Source organism: Panicum hallii, chromosome 6 (genome assembly GCF_002211085.1).
Source record: "Panicum hallii strain FIL2 chromosome 6, PHallii_v3.1, whole genome shotgun sequence".
In the NCBI taxonomy this organism is placed as follows: Eukaryota; Viridiplantae; Streptophyta; class Magnoliopsida; order Poales; family Poaceae; genus Panicum; species Panicum hallii.
In genome coordinates, this window is record NC_038047.1 from 17,065,155 (window position 1) to 17,079,939 (window position 14,785).

The 14,785-nt window shown below is 45.8% G+C and overlaps 1 protein-coding gene and 1 pseudogene across 1 annotated transcript; both read right to left on the reverse strand.

Moving 5' to 3' along the window:
* Positions 1-703: 703 nt before the first annotated feature.
* Positions 704-9,879, reverse strand: LOC112897039 (annotated as a pseudogene).
* A 1,440-nt stretch (positions 9,880-11,319) lies between these two features.
* LOC112897038 (pentatricopeptide repeat-containing protein At1g80880, mitochondrial) lies at positions 11,320-14,437 on the reverse strand. Its single transcript, XM_025965222.1, has 3 exons — positions 13,411-14,437; positions 11,928-13,044; positions 11,320-11,555 (listed from the first exon to the last, which is right to left on the reverse strand). The coding sequence occupies exons 1-2, from the start codon at positions 13,971-13,973 to the stop codon at positions 12,015-12,017; spliced, it is 1,593 nt and encodes a 530-aa protein (XP_025821007.1). The 5' UTR covers positions 13,974-14,437; the 3' UTR covers positions 11,320-11,555; positions 11,928-12,014.
* Positions 14,438-14,785: the final 348 nt, after the last annotated feature.

The following is a 14,785-nucleotide window of genomic DNA, read 5'->3' on the forward strand; positions in this document are numbered from 1 at the left end:
GCACTCCTCGGGTCCTGGGTTCAACTCCCCGTGGGAGTGAATTTCAGGCTGGAGTTAAAAAAATCCCCTCGCCTGCCTACACGCCAAAGCACATGGAAGTGGATTGGCCCGGTATTGACCCACTCTCACACGGGGAATCGGTTAGGGCTACGGTCCCTGTGTAAGGGTGGGGTAGGGGTTCAGGGGTTTTCTCGGTCTGCATGAGAAGACCATCTTCTTCCTTTAATGCTCGGGGGGCGGCTTGCCCCTCGCAGGCTGAGTTTCATACAGCAGAGAAACAGTGATAACATCTCACAGTTCTTTTTGGGTAAAGTATCAAATTAGCTTACTGAAAATACTGCTGGCGGTTGCAAGCCAAATTTTAATCACCATCGTAAAAATATTAATCACCCACTCATATTTCAAGATCCACTAAAGTTACATAAAGAGGGGGGTATTGTTTGGATAGTAGACCAAAATTAAAGTATTTCCCTTATTTTAAAAAATAAAGCATTTCCATATTGAATTTAAGAGCACAATTTGAATAATTACCAATTGGTCTTGCCGGAGGTCATCTCCTTTTTTGAAAATAATCTTGGATGTTCCCTCATTCTCTGTCTTAAATGTAATGCACAAAGGATGCAACGCGCTCTTAAATATAGATGATTCTCGAGGGACAACCCCTGTAATGATAACATCAGGTGCTAATGGTGAACGAATTGGCTGGAATCAATCCAAAAGAACACGTCAGTAACAACTTGAAGCCAAGTCAACCAGATGCCATGTGTATTTCTCGCATTAACAGACAAAAAAGGTTTTTATCTTAGTAACCTCAGTGAAAATTCCTGGTAACAACTCCCTTAATTTCTCAATTTTCTTTTGACCGCTACCACATACATCTCTTACGTTCTTCGGAACAGAATGTAACTCGACAACGAGCTTGTCTTGCAGTGATAAACTTTGGCACAGTTGAGCCTCATCGTCATCTCCATCCTCCCTATCGACAAACTGTGAAGATGATAAGAAAATAATATACAAAATGCAAGTTTACAGACTAAACAATTGAACCAAGATTATATGTCCGTAAAGGAAAAATGACGTACTTTGATCATGCTATTCTCAAGCATTTTATATATATTGTTGTATTGCCTTCCAAATGTAGGATCATGACGCTCAACAGCTACATACCAGCAAAGGAAGCTAGCAATTTCAATGTTTGATAAAGCTGAAAAAAGGTCACAAGATTGTTTGTCAGTTATCTACACCAATTTTTACTAAACAAAAAAAACAACATGCTGCCAAAGAACATAAAAGCCTTATAATATGGCATATAAGGGGGCATAACATCTGGTAGGAGTAAAGCTGCTGCATGTCATCAAAGCTTCAGAGGACTGGACACAGCTAATATTTTACAAATATTAAGTGATTCAGATTGCAGTGAGAGCTAAGTCAAACAGAACTATAGTAATAGAATAGATATGCAGGCTGAATCTAGAACATGACAAGAGAAATGCTCACGGACACGAAATGCTTTTATTTTGTTTCCAGACAATTTATACTATGCTGTCCATCAGATTGAGATGCTAAAAAAACATGGCAGCTGCATGAGAAAGAGTACCACGCTCTATGAGAAAGAGTTCCAGGCGGGACATGTCTGATCTTTCAAACCGAAGAGCCTGCACTAACTGGAGTAAATAGTATTGCAACTCTTCATCATCAGCCCTTTCAAGTATCCTGACAGCATAAGCACGAATCTTCGCACAAAAATAACATACATCTCAGAACGAGGGCATAAAAGTTACAACCAATTTACTGAACTATATCGTAGTAATTGACACAATAGGGTGATGATTCATATTCACAAGAGAAATGTTACCAAGGAAGGTAATTTTGTCAATACAGATGCATGGTTTTCTTAAAATAATATAACACCATGGAAATGCAGAAGAAGTCAAGCAAGGGGAAAAAGACAGATCTTCATCTTTTGTAATATTAAGTAATTGCAAGAATAAGGTGGCCAGTAAATGGTGAACCCTGTATGGTGACCACTGCCATCCACCTGAGAAGCGTAACAAAAGGACATCTATACTCACAACAACAACAACAACAACAACTTAGCCTTTTGTCCCAAGCAAGTTGGGGCAGGCTAGAGATGAAACCCACAGAAAACAAGAATAAGAAACACAAAAAGGGCACAAGCCAAAGAAAGAGTTAGGAGTTAAACAAAAAGTAACAAAGGTCACGGTTCAGATACGTTAATTGCTAATCTCCAAGCGCTCCTATCCATAGCTAATTCCTTAGCGATATTCCACTCCTTAAGGTCTCTCTTAACCGTCTCGTCCCAAGTTAGTCTAGATCTGCCTCTACCTCTCTTTACATTATCGCCCCGTTTTAAAACTCCACTACGCACCGGCGCCTCGGGAGGTCTCCGTTGTACATGTCCAAACCATCTCAACCGATGTTGAATCACCTTCTCCTCGATAGGTGCCACTCCTACCCTATCTCGAATCTCTTCGTTCCGGACTCTATCCCTTCTTGTATGCCCGCAGAACCAACGCAGCATACGCATCTCCGCTACACTCAGTTGCTGGACATGTCGCCTTTTTGTAGGCCAACATTCAGCACCGTATAGCATCGCCGGGCGAATCGCCGTCCTATAGAACTTACCTTTTAGCCTCTGTGGCACCTTCTTGTCACAGAGGATGCCCGAAGCCTGCCGCCACTTCAACCAACCGGCTGAAATTCTATGTCTAACATCTTCATCAATATCTCCATCTTTCTGAAGCATTGATCCTAGATACCGGAAAGTATCCTTCTTGGCCACCACTAGACCTTCGAGGCTAACGTCCCCATCCTCATGCCTAGTCGGGCTAAAGTCGCACATCATATACTCGGTCTTGGTCCTACTCAGTCTGAACCCCTCGACTCTAGCGTGTGTTTCCACAGCTCTAACTTCATATTAACCCCTGCCCTACTCTCGTCAACTAGCACCACATCATCAGCAAAGAGCATACACCAGAGGATATCACCCTATATGTCCCTTGTGATCTCATCCAAAACCAAAGCAAATAGATAAGGGCTCAATGCTGACCCCTGATGTAGCCCTATTTTAATTGGAAAGTCACTGGTATCACCATCACATGTTCGAACACAAGTCATCGCATCCTTGTACATATCCTTGATGAGGGTAATATACTTAGTTGGGACTTTGTGTTTTTCCAAAGCCCACCACATGACGTCTCTCGGTACTTTGTCATACGCCTTCTCTAGGTCAATAAAGACCATGTGTAAGTCCTTCTTCTCCTTTCTATATCTCTCCATCAACTGTCGTACTAAGAAAATCGCCTCCATGGTCGACCTCCCAGGCATGAACCTAAACTGGTTTTGGGTCACCCTTGTCAATCTTCTTAGGCGATGCTCGATAAACCTCTCCCAAAGCTTCATCGTATGGCTCATCAGCTTAATCCCCCGGTAGTTAGTGCAACTTTGAACATCTCCCTTGTTCTTGAAGATCGGTACTAATATACTTCTCTTCCATTCCTCCGGCATCTTGTTTGACCGGAAAATTAGGTTAAAAAGCTTAGTTAACCATACTACCGCCCTCTCGCCCAGGCATCTCCACACCTCAATGGGGATGCCATCGGGGCCCATCGCTTTACCTCCCTTCATCCTCTTCAAAGCCTCCCCGATCTCTGCCTCCTAAATCCTCCTCACAAAGCGTCTGTTGGTATCATCAAATGAGTCGTCCAACTCGAAGGTAGGACCCTCATTTTCTCCATTAAACAACTTGTCGAAGTATTCTCGCCATCTGTCCTTGATCTCCTCATCCTTCACCAGAAGTTGATCTGTCCCATCCTTAATGCATTTGATTTGGTTTATGTCTCTTGTCTTCCTCTCGCGGGTCCTAACTATCCTATAAATGTCCTTCTCTCCTTCCTTCGTACCTAGCCATTGATAAAGGTCATCAAAAGCCTGACCTTTCGCTACACTTACAGCTCGCTTTGCAGACCTCTTCGCTAATCTATAGCCCTCGATGTTGGTTGCGCTCTTGTCGAGGTGAAGGCGTTTGAAACACTCCTTCTTCTCCTTAATAGCCCTTTGCACCTCGTCATTCCACCACCAAGTCTCTTTCACTTCCTGCTTGCCTCCTCTACTCACACCAAACACTTCTGAGGCCACCTTCCGAACACATGTCGCCATCTTTAGCCACATATCATCTACATCTGCTCCTTCTTCCCAAGGCCCCTCGCCTAGCATCCTCTCCTTAAACGTTTGTGCCTCTTCCCCTCTAAACTTCCACCACTTCGTCTCGCAATCTTGGCACGTTTGTCCCGGTGGGTACGTACCCGGAAACGAAAATCCGCCACCACAAGCTTGTGTTGGGGGACAACACACTCCCCAGGTATCACCTTACAATCTAAGCAGGCACGTCTATCCTCTCTCCTAGCAAGGATAAAATCGATTTGGCTCAAGTATTGTCCACTATGGAAGGTCACTAGATGGGACTCCCTCTTTCTAAAGAGGGTATTCGCTAACAGCAGGTCGTAGGCCAACGCAAAATTCAAAACATCCTCCCCCCTCGTTCCTACTATCATACCCGAAACCCCCGTGTACTCGCTCATATCCTACACTATTCGCACCCACATGGCCATTGAGGTCTCCTCCTATGAAGAGCTTCTCACTGATAGGCACGGTACTAACCATGCTATCAAGATCTTCCCAGAACTGACTCTTGGAGCTCTCACTAAGACCTACCTGAGGTGCATAGGCACTGATCACATTCAGAACCAAATCTCCAATGACCAACCGCACTAGGATAATCCGGTCGCCTTGCCTCCTAACATCTACAACTCCATCCTTAAGGCTCTTATCGATCAAGATGCCTACACCATTCCTACCCGAAGTTGTCCCCGTGTACCAAAGCTTGAAGCCAGAACCCTCCACCTCCTTCGCCTTCTGGCCCTTCCATTTAGTCTCCTGCACGAATAGAATATTTACACGCCTCCTAATTGCTACATCGACTAGTTCTCTTAACTTACCTGTTAGAGACCCTACATTCCAACTACCTAGACGAATCCTAGTTGGCTCGGCTAGCTTCCTTACCCTTCGTACCTGTCGAGAGAAATGCGAAGACCCTTGCTCATTTTTCACTACACCCGGGCACAGATGTAGCGCGCCACAGAGGCTGCGACGACCCGACCCTTGCTCACTTATCATCGTATCCGGATCACGATACAACGCGCCCCTGAGGGGATGACGACCCGGCCCTTGCCCATTTAACACCACACCCGGGTTCCGATGTAGCGCGTCGCTAAGAGGGTTACGCCCCAACGAATTTCTTATGGGTTTCATTTCCATTAGAGTAGCTGATTTTTACGCTGGTTCGCCAAACCTAACACAACCCTCCACATTTTCTCATCGCGGGCTTGGGACCGGCAACGGCAGTTCTGACAGGTAAGTTAAGAAAACTTACCATGCAAATTCTGACAAGTTCTGACATTTTGCTTAACATGCAAATTTTCGCTAAAACAAACAATATTTGTAGGACAATTGGTCACGTCCATTATAGATGGACCAATAGGCAATCAACAGGAAAAGAACTGAACGAACATACTTTCAGAAAAAATATATATATTTCTATTTGTCATAACAGCAAACTGGAATGGAAAGTTTCAGAACACAAGAAAGGGTGAAGAACAAGAAGTTATCTAGTACATGACAAATCTATAAACCTTCCCATAGCACACAGATATAAGACCAGAAGTATGCACAAACAGAGGTGCCAAGATAGCTTACTTCCTCTGTTTCAAACTCTGGGGGGAGAAGCTCCAATGCATCAGCCACATCAATTGTTTCCCACTCTTCAATCAATTCAACAGCTTGTTTGGCTTCCTGCATGAAAATATCATATACAAAGCCTATGAAACCACCAGATGATTAAATTCAATAAAGAACATGCAGTGTTTACAATTTATAAAAGATCAATACATATATTCTTCTACTAGTATTAAAATGAACTTGAACAATTGGCATGATAAATATGCCTTCAGATAAGCTAATCTTGCTACACTTTTATGTATCACTTTCTCCAGCAATATTAACACAACATAACTAGGTGTCCCCACAAAAGGCATGAAGAACGCAAAATTAATAAACAAGGAAGTGTGCCCCTGGTTTCCTCTAACAAACTATGATATTGGATTATATATTACTTACTTTGGTAGCATTCCAATCCACTGAACGGACGAATTTTGTGAAATATTTCTTCTCAGACATCAAAGAGAAACGAAATTTCCACACCAAATCCTTCTCCACTTCCAATAAAGGTCATGTAGGAGGAAACTTGAAAATTCTTTGTAGTAACCTACACGTAAAGGAACATTAAGCTACAGAACTAAAATTTCACATCACTATTAAACTAGACGACTTAAAATTTTTCTTGCTGCAGCTTCTGGTGCATGTAGCTGCATGCAAATGTGGTTCTGTAATAAGTTTATGACAGCATGAAATGAAAAGCAACGGAAGATCACACGTGACATGGCAAGAAAGCGGAAATACAAAAAAATTATAACTTGCACATACGGTCGCTCTTCTTCGCTTGGTTTTAGATCTCTATCAATTATTCCACGAGTCAAGCTCCTAGCAAGCTTTTAATGCTTATGCTCAGACGGATTGGTTCGTCCAAGTTCAGGGTCCCATATAATAACCAGCTCATTCAATAATGATACTGGAGCTGGTCCATAAAAATTTGCTCCAGATTCCTGCATTCATAAATAACATATTAGAATTCCTCCAACTATGAAAAGTACCAAGAGAAACTAGTCTAAATGCATAAGGAACACCTTTTGCACAAACGTATAAGCAAGATCCAATCTAACACAAAATAATCATTTAGTCACATGGGTAATTAAGGAAAACCACACATCAGTACAATATAAGGGGCTGCTGAGAACAATTCATCTGAACAGATTACAGGAAATTCATAAAAAGGAGGAATAATGCACAGTGGTGAGTAATGCTAACCTGGAAGATAACCTTGTGGTCAAAGCTGTACAATTCGACTATCAAGCTAGGATACAAATTCACTATCCTCCCGCTCTTTTTCTTCATAGCTTTCTCCAGAGCACTGCAAGTAAGACGGTCCAGCCAATCTATATGCTGTATTTTTCCTCTTTCATACTTGTTAATGAGTCCCTCTAAGCGCTCTATCTCACTCCTCTCATTCTTAGGAATCTGCATGTTAATAGAAAATGGTAAATTCATGTTGGGTAAAAGAAGTAAACAAAATCTGCAGAGAATGGCAAAAAAAGAGCTACAATCAATCATTATAGAGCTCATGAGAAGAAAATAGAGCTCTCTATGTAACCTTGCTAGGTATTGAGGTGGGGACACTTCCATCTCCTTCCTTTTTGAGCCACAATCGCAGCTTCCACCTTCCTGTTTTAAGCTGCATTTTGCTGTTGAAAAGAGATATAGTGGCTCCACCTACAATATCACCATCCTTACCAGATGAGACATCCCACACCTAAATTTTCAGATACAATAAATGGACAGTTAAAACACAAGCAAAAACCTGAAGGCAGGGAACTACAACCATGAAGGATATCAGATGCATAAGCATACATTTATTGGACACCAAAATTTAACCCCCTAGAATAGTGTGCCATGACTAATATCAAAGTATCACTAGAGCTTTGAATGTTGCATAACTTGTGGTATCATTCAGTGAAATCAACCATGAGTCACATCTGCTCAGGTTGCGTTATTCAAAATAGGCTCTCAGAAGGAAAATAGCATGCTTCCATTGAATTGAGCAGCCCATGTTTCCATCAAACAAACAAGCACCTACATGTAATCTTGTACACGACCCACATACACTTCCATGAACTGCTTATTTATCTGATATTTGAAGTAGTCTATCAATAGAGTGGTTATTCAGTCATTCAACACACATAACCTCTGTTTCACCATCACCAAAGAATAATGTTTGAAGCTATCTATGCCATGCACCACATGAACCTTTTTAAATTGTTGCATCTTCATATTGACACCAACCCCTCTAAATGTGGTAAGAATAATGAGCCCTAGCTTTCTCAAGATGAATAACTCTGTTCACAATTGACAGCAGTGGTTCAGGAGTCCAAGAAATATACCGTGAATGCAAGCTGTGAGAAGGAAATTAGATCTTTGTATTTGGTAGTTAGTGTGATCAACTGGTTCCAGCAGTACGGTGGTCCTGAATCTTGCAACCTGATATGAGGGCGAACATATATTCAATCGCAGTAAGCAGAGCAGATTATTAATGGTAATTAGATAAAAAATCTCTGAAGTGGCATTGACCTCAGCCTTTATTTGATAATACCGTTCATACCTTGTCTTCGCTGGAAGACCAAATGGCACACCATTCATGTATAGCTTGCACTCTACAAAAAGCTCTTGATGTTTTCTCCCGGTCGAAAGGTTATAATCTGGAAATCAGAAACATAAAGGAACTTGGATATATCTATAAAATAAAAGGAAGGAAAGCAATCTACGACTTTTATAGTCGAAAGAAAAGGATCAAACACCCACTAATTCTTGTGGATCATCCATCCATTGAGATCTAGTGGGTTTGATTAAGTAGAAAGTTTGTGTGCTCCACTAACAAGCAGGAGGGAGTAATTAAAGGGCAAAACGTAAGAACTCATGATCATTCCAAGAGACATGATAGGATATTTAGTAACTCATCAAGCAGGTTCTCTCATCTCACCGCAGCTATTTTGCAACTCGTATCATCCCGTTGCACACATAAACGAAGGAAGCTATAATAAATAGTTGAAACGATGTGATTTTTGAAATGTACATTGGGGAGGGAGACGTTCTGATCTCAGATTGAAGACACCTTTGCACACCTGTGATCTGTTGTTTTTAGAATTTGGAAGCAAATCGACCTTAAATGCAACATGCTAGCCCTATAATTAATTGAATTGAATGTTTGGTTTTAGTTAGTATTACTACAGTCAATACTAAGGGATAACAGATAGCCTAATTAGGTTTGAATATATATTGGTTTTGAGGTTTTTGGTGCTATGGATATTCTGGTTGCTTGTCTGAACTCAGCATGTTTGTCCCACAGCCTTGTTAACAGTAACACCTACTGCTCCGTCGAGCAAAAGGATAGCCTATTTTGCCGCGGATGAAAGGATGGAAAGCAGCACATCAGGGTAGAACTGCAGAGGAGATCAAGGAGAGAGGGAGTGGATATGTACCAATACCTGCTTCCACGACGTGGAACTTGATCGGGACGTCGAGGTCGCAGGAGAGGAAGCAACGGCACTCGTCGTGGCGGCAGGCGCCGCTCGCCATGATGCCGGTCCTCAGGATCTGAGCGGACCAGGGGTGCGGGCGGAGTCGGCGCCAAAATTAAGCTCCCCCTTGTTCACGCGGGGAGAGCCGCGACCGCGAAGCAACTGATCGATTCAGGCAGTCGGCCAATGCGGAAGGAACCCGCGCCGGAGAGGCGAGAAGCGAACGAGATGGGGAGGCCCGCCCGGACGCCGGAGTGGACCACGGGGCTCCGCTTGGGTATGCCCGGGGCAACGACGGTGAGGACGGCGGTCGAGGGCGGCAGCGGCAGCGCGCGAGTAGAGAGAACTAATCGGGAGCGCAAGCGAAAGGAAGAGGAGAGGACTACTCTTTCTCAAAGCGGACCGGACCGGACCGTGGTCAGCGTTAGGGTTCCTTTGGTTAGGAAGCCAATTTGGATGGAACAGCTCCGTTTCAATTTTCTGACAACGGAGCCGCTCCGTTCTACGTTTGGTAAGGAGAACGGAGCAGCTCTATTTTTGTTTGGTTGGAGAGTGCGCTAGAGTAGAACCGTTCCATCCTGTGTTTGGTTAGAGAGCGGTGAGTGTGGTTACCTCCTCCTTTTGTTGGGGTGAGCTTACCACCATATTTCAGTTAAAATGCACCATAATTAACTGAGTTTTAACGTGACAAGAAATTAAATCAAGAAATTAGACAGGAGGTGGGGGGCTGGCGCTCGCTCGGCCTGGAGGAGCCGCCGCCGGGGGTGGGGGAGGGGCGGCCTGGGAGCAACCGCCGCCGGAAGGGGGGGTGGCGCACGCCCCCCTTGGAGCAGCCGCCGGCGGGAGGTGAGCTGGCGCGCACGCCTGGAGCAGCCGCCGGCGGTGGGGGACTGGCGCGCGCTCGGCCTGGGAGCAGCCGCCGAGGGGGTGCAGGCGCGCGCGCCTGGAGGAGCCGCTGGCGGGGGGGGTGCTGGCGCGCGCTCGGGGAGCAGCCGCCGGGCAGGGGCTGGCGCGCGCTCGCCTAGAGCAGCCGCCGACCGGGGGGGGGGCGGGGCCGCGCAGGGGGAAGGGCGGTCACCTGCGCGTCAGGGGAGGTGACGGGCACCGGTGCTCGCACGCGCGTGGGAGGCGAGCGCTCGCGTCCGGTCGTTTTTACCGAGCCGAGCCGTTCCGCATCCTGAGGGTATATTCGCTTGCCGGAGCCGCTCCGTCCCACCATTGCTCAACCAAACACCAGTAAAAATGGAGCCGCTCCGTTTCATCTCCATTCATCCCACCAACCAAACAGACCCTTGCTGGACCTTGTGATTTTGCCCCTCTGTTTTGGAATTGGAATAGGCAATGGGTTGGTTTTTTTTTTAAGACAATTTGTTCGGTTGGGCTCCGCGGCAGGCTGTTGCCCCTCTGTTTTGGAATTGGAATAGGCAATGGGTTGGTTTTTTTTTATAAGATAATTTGTTCGGTTGGGCTCCGCGGCAGGCTGTTGACGGATCAGTGATGGGAACCTTCAATTGGGCAACACTGGATTAGAGGGCTTCACAGACTTTCTTTTGGTCCAGCTAGGTAGCTCCACTCGAAAACTTTCAGGTGGGAAATGCTTGCGACTACTTTGTCATAGTACTTATAATTTCCATGCAAAACTTCAAATTCCGCATCTCAAAAAAAAGAGAACAACCACAAAATCTACAGCTATCGGTAAAGCCTGAGTTATATGATATCCACGTTTCAGTTCAGATAGGTAGCGACCAATATCCTAAAACTCAGTACTTACTCGCAAGACTTTCTGGTACATCTCTTTTCATGTAGTAGGTGCAGGATGTCATCAAATAGACATTTACTGTCTTCACATAATCGGATTTGAATGCTATATGTGGGCTAATTTACAGAGGTCACGGCCTTATTTTTAGGTTTTATCAGCTCATTAAATCGATTCAAAATCTCCTTTACTTGTGAGAGGTCTGCAAACACCACCAATCACCAAAGCTTATTTTTTGCAAAGGCTAAAATCCATTCTGAAATAACATATAATATTAGATAGAATGCACCACATTACTGAAAAATTGTACAACTATTTGCTCCTTTCATCGAGTACTTGAATAAATAGAAGCAAAATCGGACCTCAGGATCAAAACAGCACAAGAACAACAGACTGTCACAAAGAGCATGGAGCTGCTACTACCTCAAGTTCAAAAATTAACAGAGTTGACACTCTACAAACTATAATATTTAGCCGATATATCTCCACCTACGTACCTCCTTATAAGCAACCAGAGTCCAGAGCCCAGTAACCTGAGTAATCAGGCAATCATACCTACTAATATTCTTAATTACTTGGTTTTGCTTACTTGTAAAACGAAACTTCACTCAAAAAATCTTACTCAGATCCCAATTGTCAGACAGTTTACCTACTGCAAGTGCTGGTAGGCGAGATACCAAATATTTGGTCATGCAAGAATAAACATGATTAACACGTTTTCTACCAAAAACATAGACTTGGATGACACACGACCATTGTATCACACTAACTGAGTTCAAAGGTAATTATTTCAGAAGCAGCAACACAAGCAAATGCTGTGCATATTACGGTTTTGCAGTTAGATTCACACAAACATTAATATATGCGCAATAATCAGGTTTCAAGCACAGGTCAAATAAACGTACCTCGCACTGGTCAAAATTCAACTTTGTTGAAATTAAGTCCCCCATATCAGAAAACACAGTATAATCAAATTCGATTGAACACATTTGTTATTGCATTCTTGACCGCCTTGTAAAATGTTTGCCCCGTTGGGGAATGATATTGAATTTGCCAGCTCCTCTCCAGTGGTCTCTGTTGGCCAAAAGAAAGGTATTGAAGTCCTTGTCAAGTTGTGTATCAGAAGCAAAACCCTTTTCTTTCATTTCGTCATAGTACTCTAAAGCTCTTGGTATACATCCATGCTTTACTAAACCTTGGACCACTGTCATATAGTGTGAACGACCAGGGTTAATGTCATATTTTCTCATTTCATTCCATACTCTGAGAGCATTTCTAGACTCGTTCAGTAGAAAAAATTTATCAATAAGCATGAGAAACGTATCACTCTTAGGGCCACAACCATCTTCCTTCATTTTTTGCAAGAGCTTCAGTGACTCGTCAATGCCTTCTTGCTTCAAAAATGCATGGTACGTCGAAATGGTTGGAACAATGCCCTTAAGTATCATGCTTTCCATCACCATTCGTGCTTCATCAAGCTTAAAACTTTCACAAAGTGGAACTATCATACTATTGTATGTTTCAACATCCGGTTGGATACCTTCATCTATAAGTTTGCTGAATATATTGTGTGCGTCCTTCATGCAATTCTCTCTTGTCAGAACATAGACAAGTGAATTGTAAACACCAATACCAGGAGTCCATCCCCTCTTTTTCATTTCATCATAAACCCTCAGGGTATCAAAAAGGTTTCCTACTTTTGAGAAACAACTGACCACGAGAGTATAGGATATACCATCAGGAGTAATACAGCAATTGGACATTTCTCTCCAAACTCTCTTTGCTTCAGCCACATCAGTGATCACATTACACCAACCATCTAGAATTATATTGAAACCTTCTGCAGTAAGTGGGAAGAATTTCTTTCTCAGAAGAAGCAACTCCTCAGCATCCTCTATGTTTTTGCTTTTGCAAAGAGCACGGAGAAGGGAGTAAAATGCAGTTTGATCTACTTCGACTTTAAACTTCTCCATCACATCAAATGTCTTGATTGCTTTATTCACTTCATTGGCAGCTGCATACCTGAAATTTCATATCCCAATCGTTCCGATGTAAAGTACATGATGAGAAAATAAAGCGTAAGTTCAGAAGGATGAACAAAGTCCAATTACTGCATTATGACTGCCAAAATGGCAGCAACACTCTGCTCAACAAAGCAAGATGCTAAGTTAAGCACTTGCAACAGCTTTATATTCTGGAACACCAATCTAATATTTTGATCTAAGCATTCGTACAATTTGTACTATCTACCATCATTGATTACCAATTATACAATCACCACAGAGATCCTGAGAATTGGACCAATACTATATATCATCAGTATGATTTGTTAACACTTATAATGCAGAAACCACAAAATGAAGACATATTACGTGCAGGAGAGCGCACCTCTCCATCAGGATGACCATGGCGCGGCGAGTGAGCACCCCGCGGCGCCGCATGCGCCGCAGGACCGCCCACGCGAGGTCGAACCGCCGCGCCTTTCCCGTGGCCCACACGGCCAGGTGCCACGCCTCGGCCGGCGGCGGCTGCGGCCCTGCGCCCGCCCCATCGGCCCCATCCACGGCGCTGCTCTCGTCTCCGTAGCGAACCGCGAGCGCGGCGGCGTCCGGGTCGCGGCGCAGCTCCCAGAGCGCGCGGACGAGGAGGGCCGGGGATGCTGGGACCGGCGATGAGCCCGTGATTGTGGAGGAGAACAGGAGGAGAGAGAGCGCTTCCTTCGGGGAGGAAGCGGAGGAGGCCGCGTTGGAGATGCGGTGGACGAAGGAGGCGAGCTCGCCGTCGTCGTCGGTGGCGGGAGGCAGAGGGAGGGGGTGGTCGGGGTCTGGCTCGAAGTCGCTTTGGTCGGAGGGGGAGTATGAGGTGGAGAGGCGTAGGTGGTGGGACGACAGGAGGCGAAGGAGGTTGGAAAGGGGAAGGCGGCGGATGGCGGCGGCGAGGGGCGGCGCCATGAGAGGAGGGCGAGTGTTTTCGAGCTTGGAGTTGTAGGAGGCTGAGACCGGTTTGGGTGCGGGGCCGCCAGCCGCGGTGTGGAGCCTGGCAGCGGGGGCCGCGGTGCGGCGCGCCGGGCACGGGGCGCGCGGCGCCTGCTCGCCTAGCTGGCCAGCCGGCGGGGAGTGCTGGAGGCGAGGGGCGGGGCGGGGCCGCCGACCGCGGTGCGGCGCGCGGCCGCGCGGGCGTCGTCCGTGGTGCCGAGCCTGGGGGCGGGGGCCGTGATGCGGCGAGCAGGCGCCGGGCGCCGGGTGCGAGGCGCGCGACGCTGGGCCGCAGGCTGCCGCCTGCCCGCCTGGCTGGCTGGCCGGCCAGGGAGTGCTGCAGGCGAGGAGGGCCGGGCGGGACCGGGCGCCGCGGCTGGCCGGGTGCGGGCGGGACCGTGCGCCTGTGCAGTGCGGCGACCAGGGACAGGGCCACAGGGGAGATGGGAACGGGAAGGAGGGGGATTGGACTGGAAGCATTCTATATGATCGGTTGAATTGGGCTGAGCATGGGCCGAATCTATTTTGGGCTAGAGTGCTGGGCAGTCTTTGGCTCGTTTGAGCTGGCTCGTTAAAGAAGCGAGCTAAAATCTTAGCCTGGCTTGGTAATATTTCTCAATGAGCCGAGACGAGCCAACGAGCCAGCGAGCCACGAATTTTTTGTCCAGTCTTATCGCCAGTGCCACGTGCCGCCATCCTATCCGTTCGTTTGTCTATTGTTCGTTCAAAACCTTTTCTTTTCTCGAGGCTTTTAATAACCTTTTCAATTCAATAGCCTATCTGATATT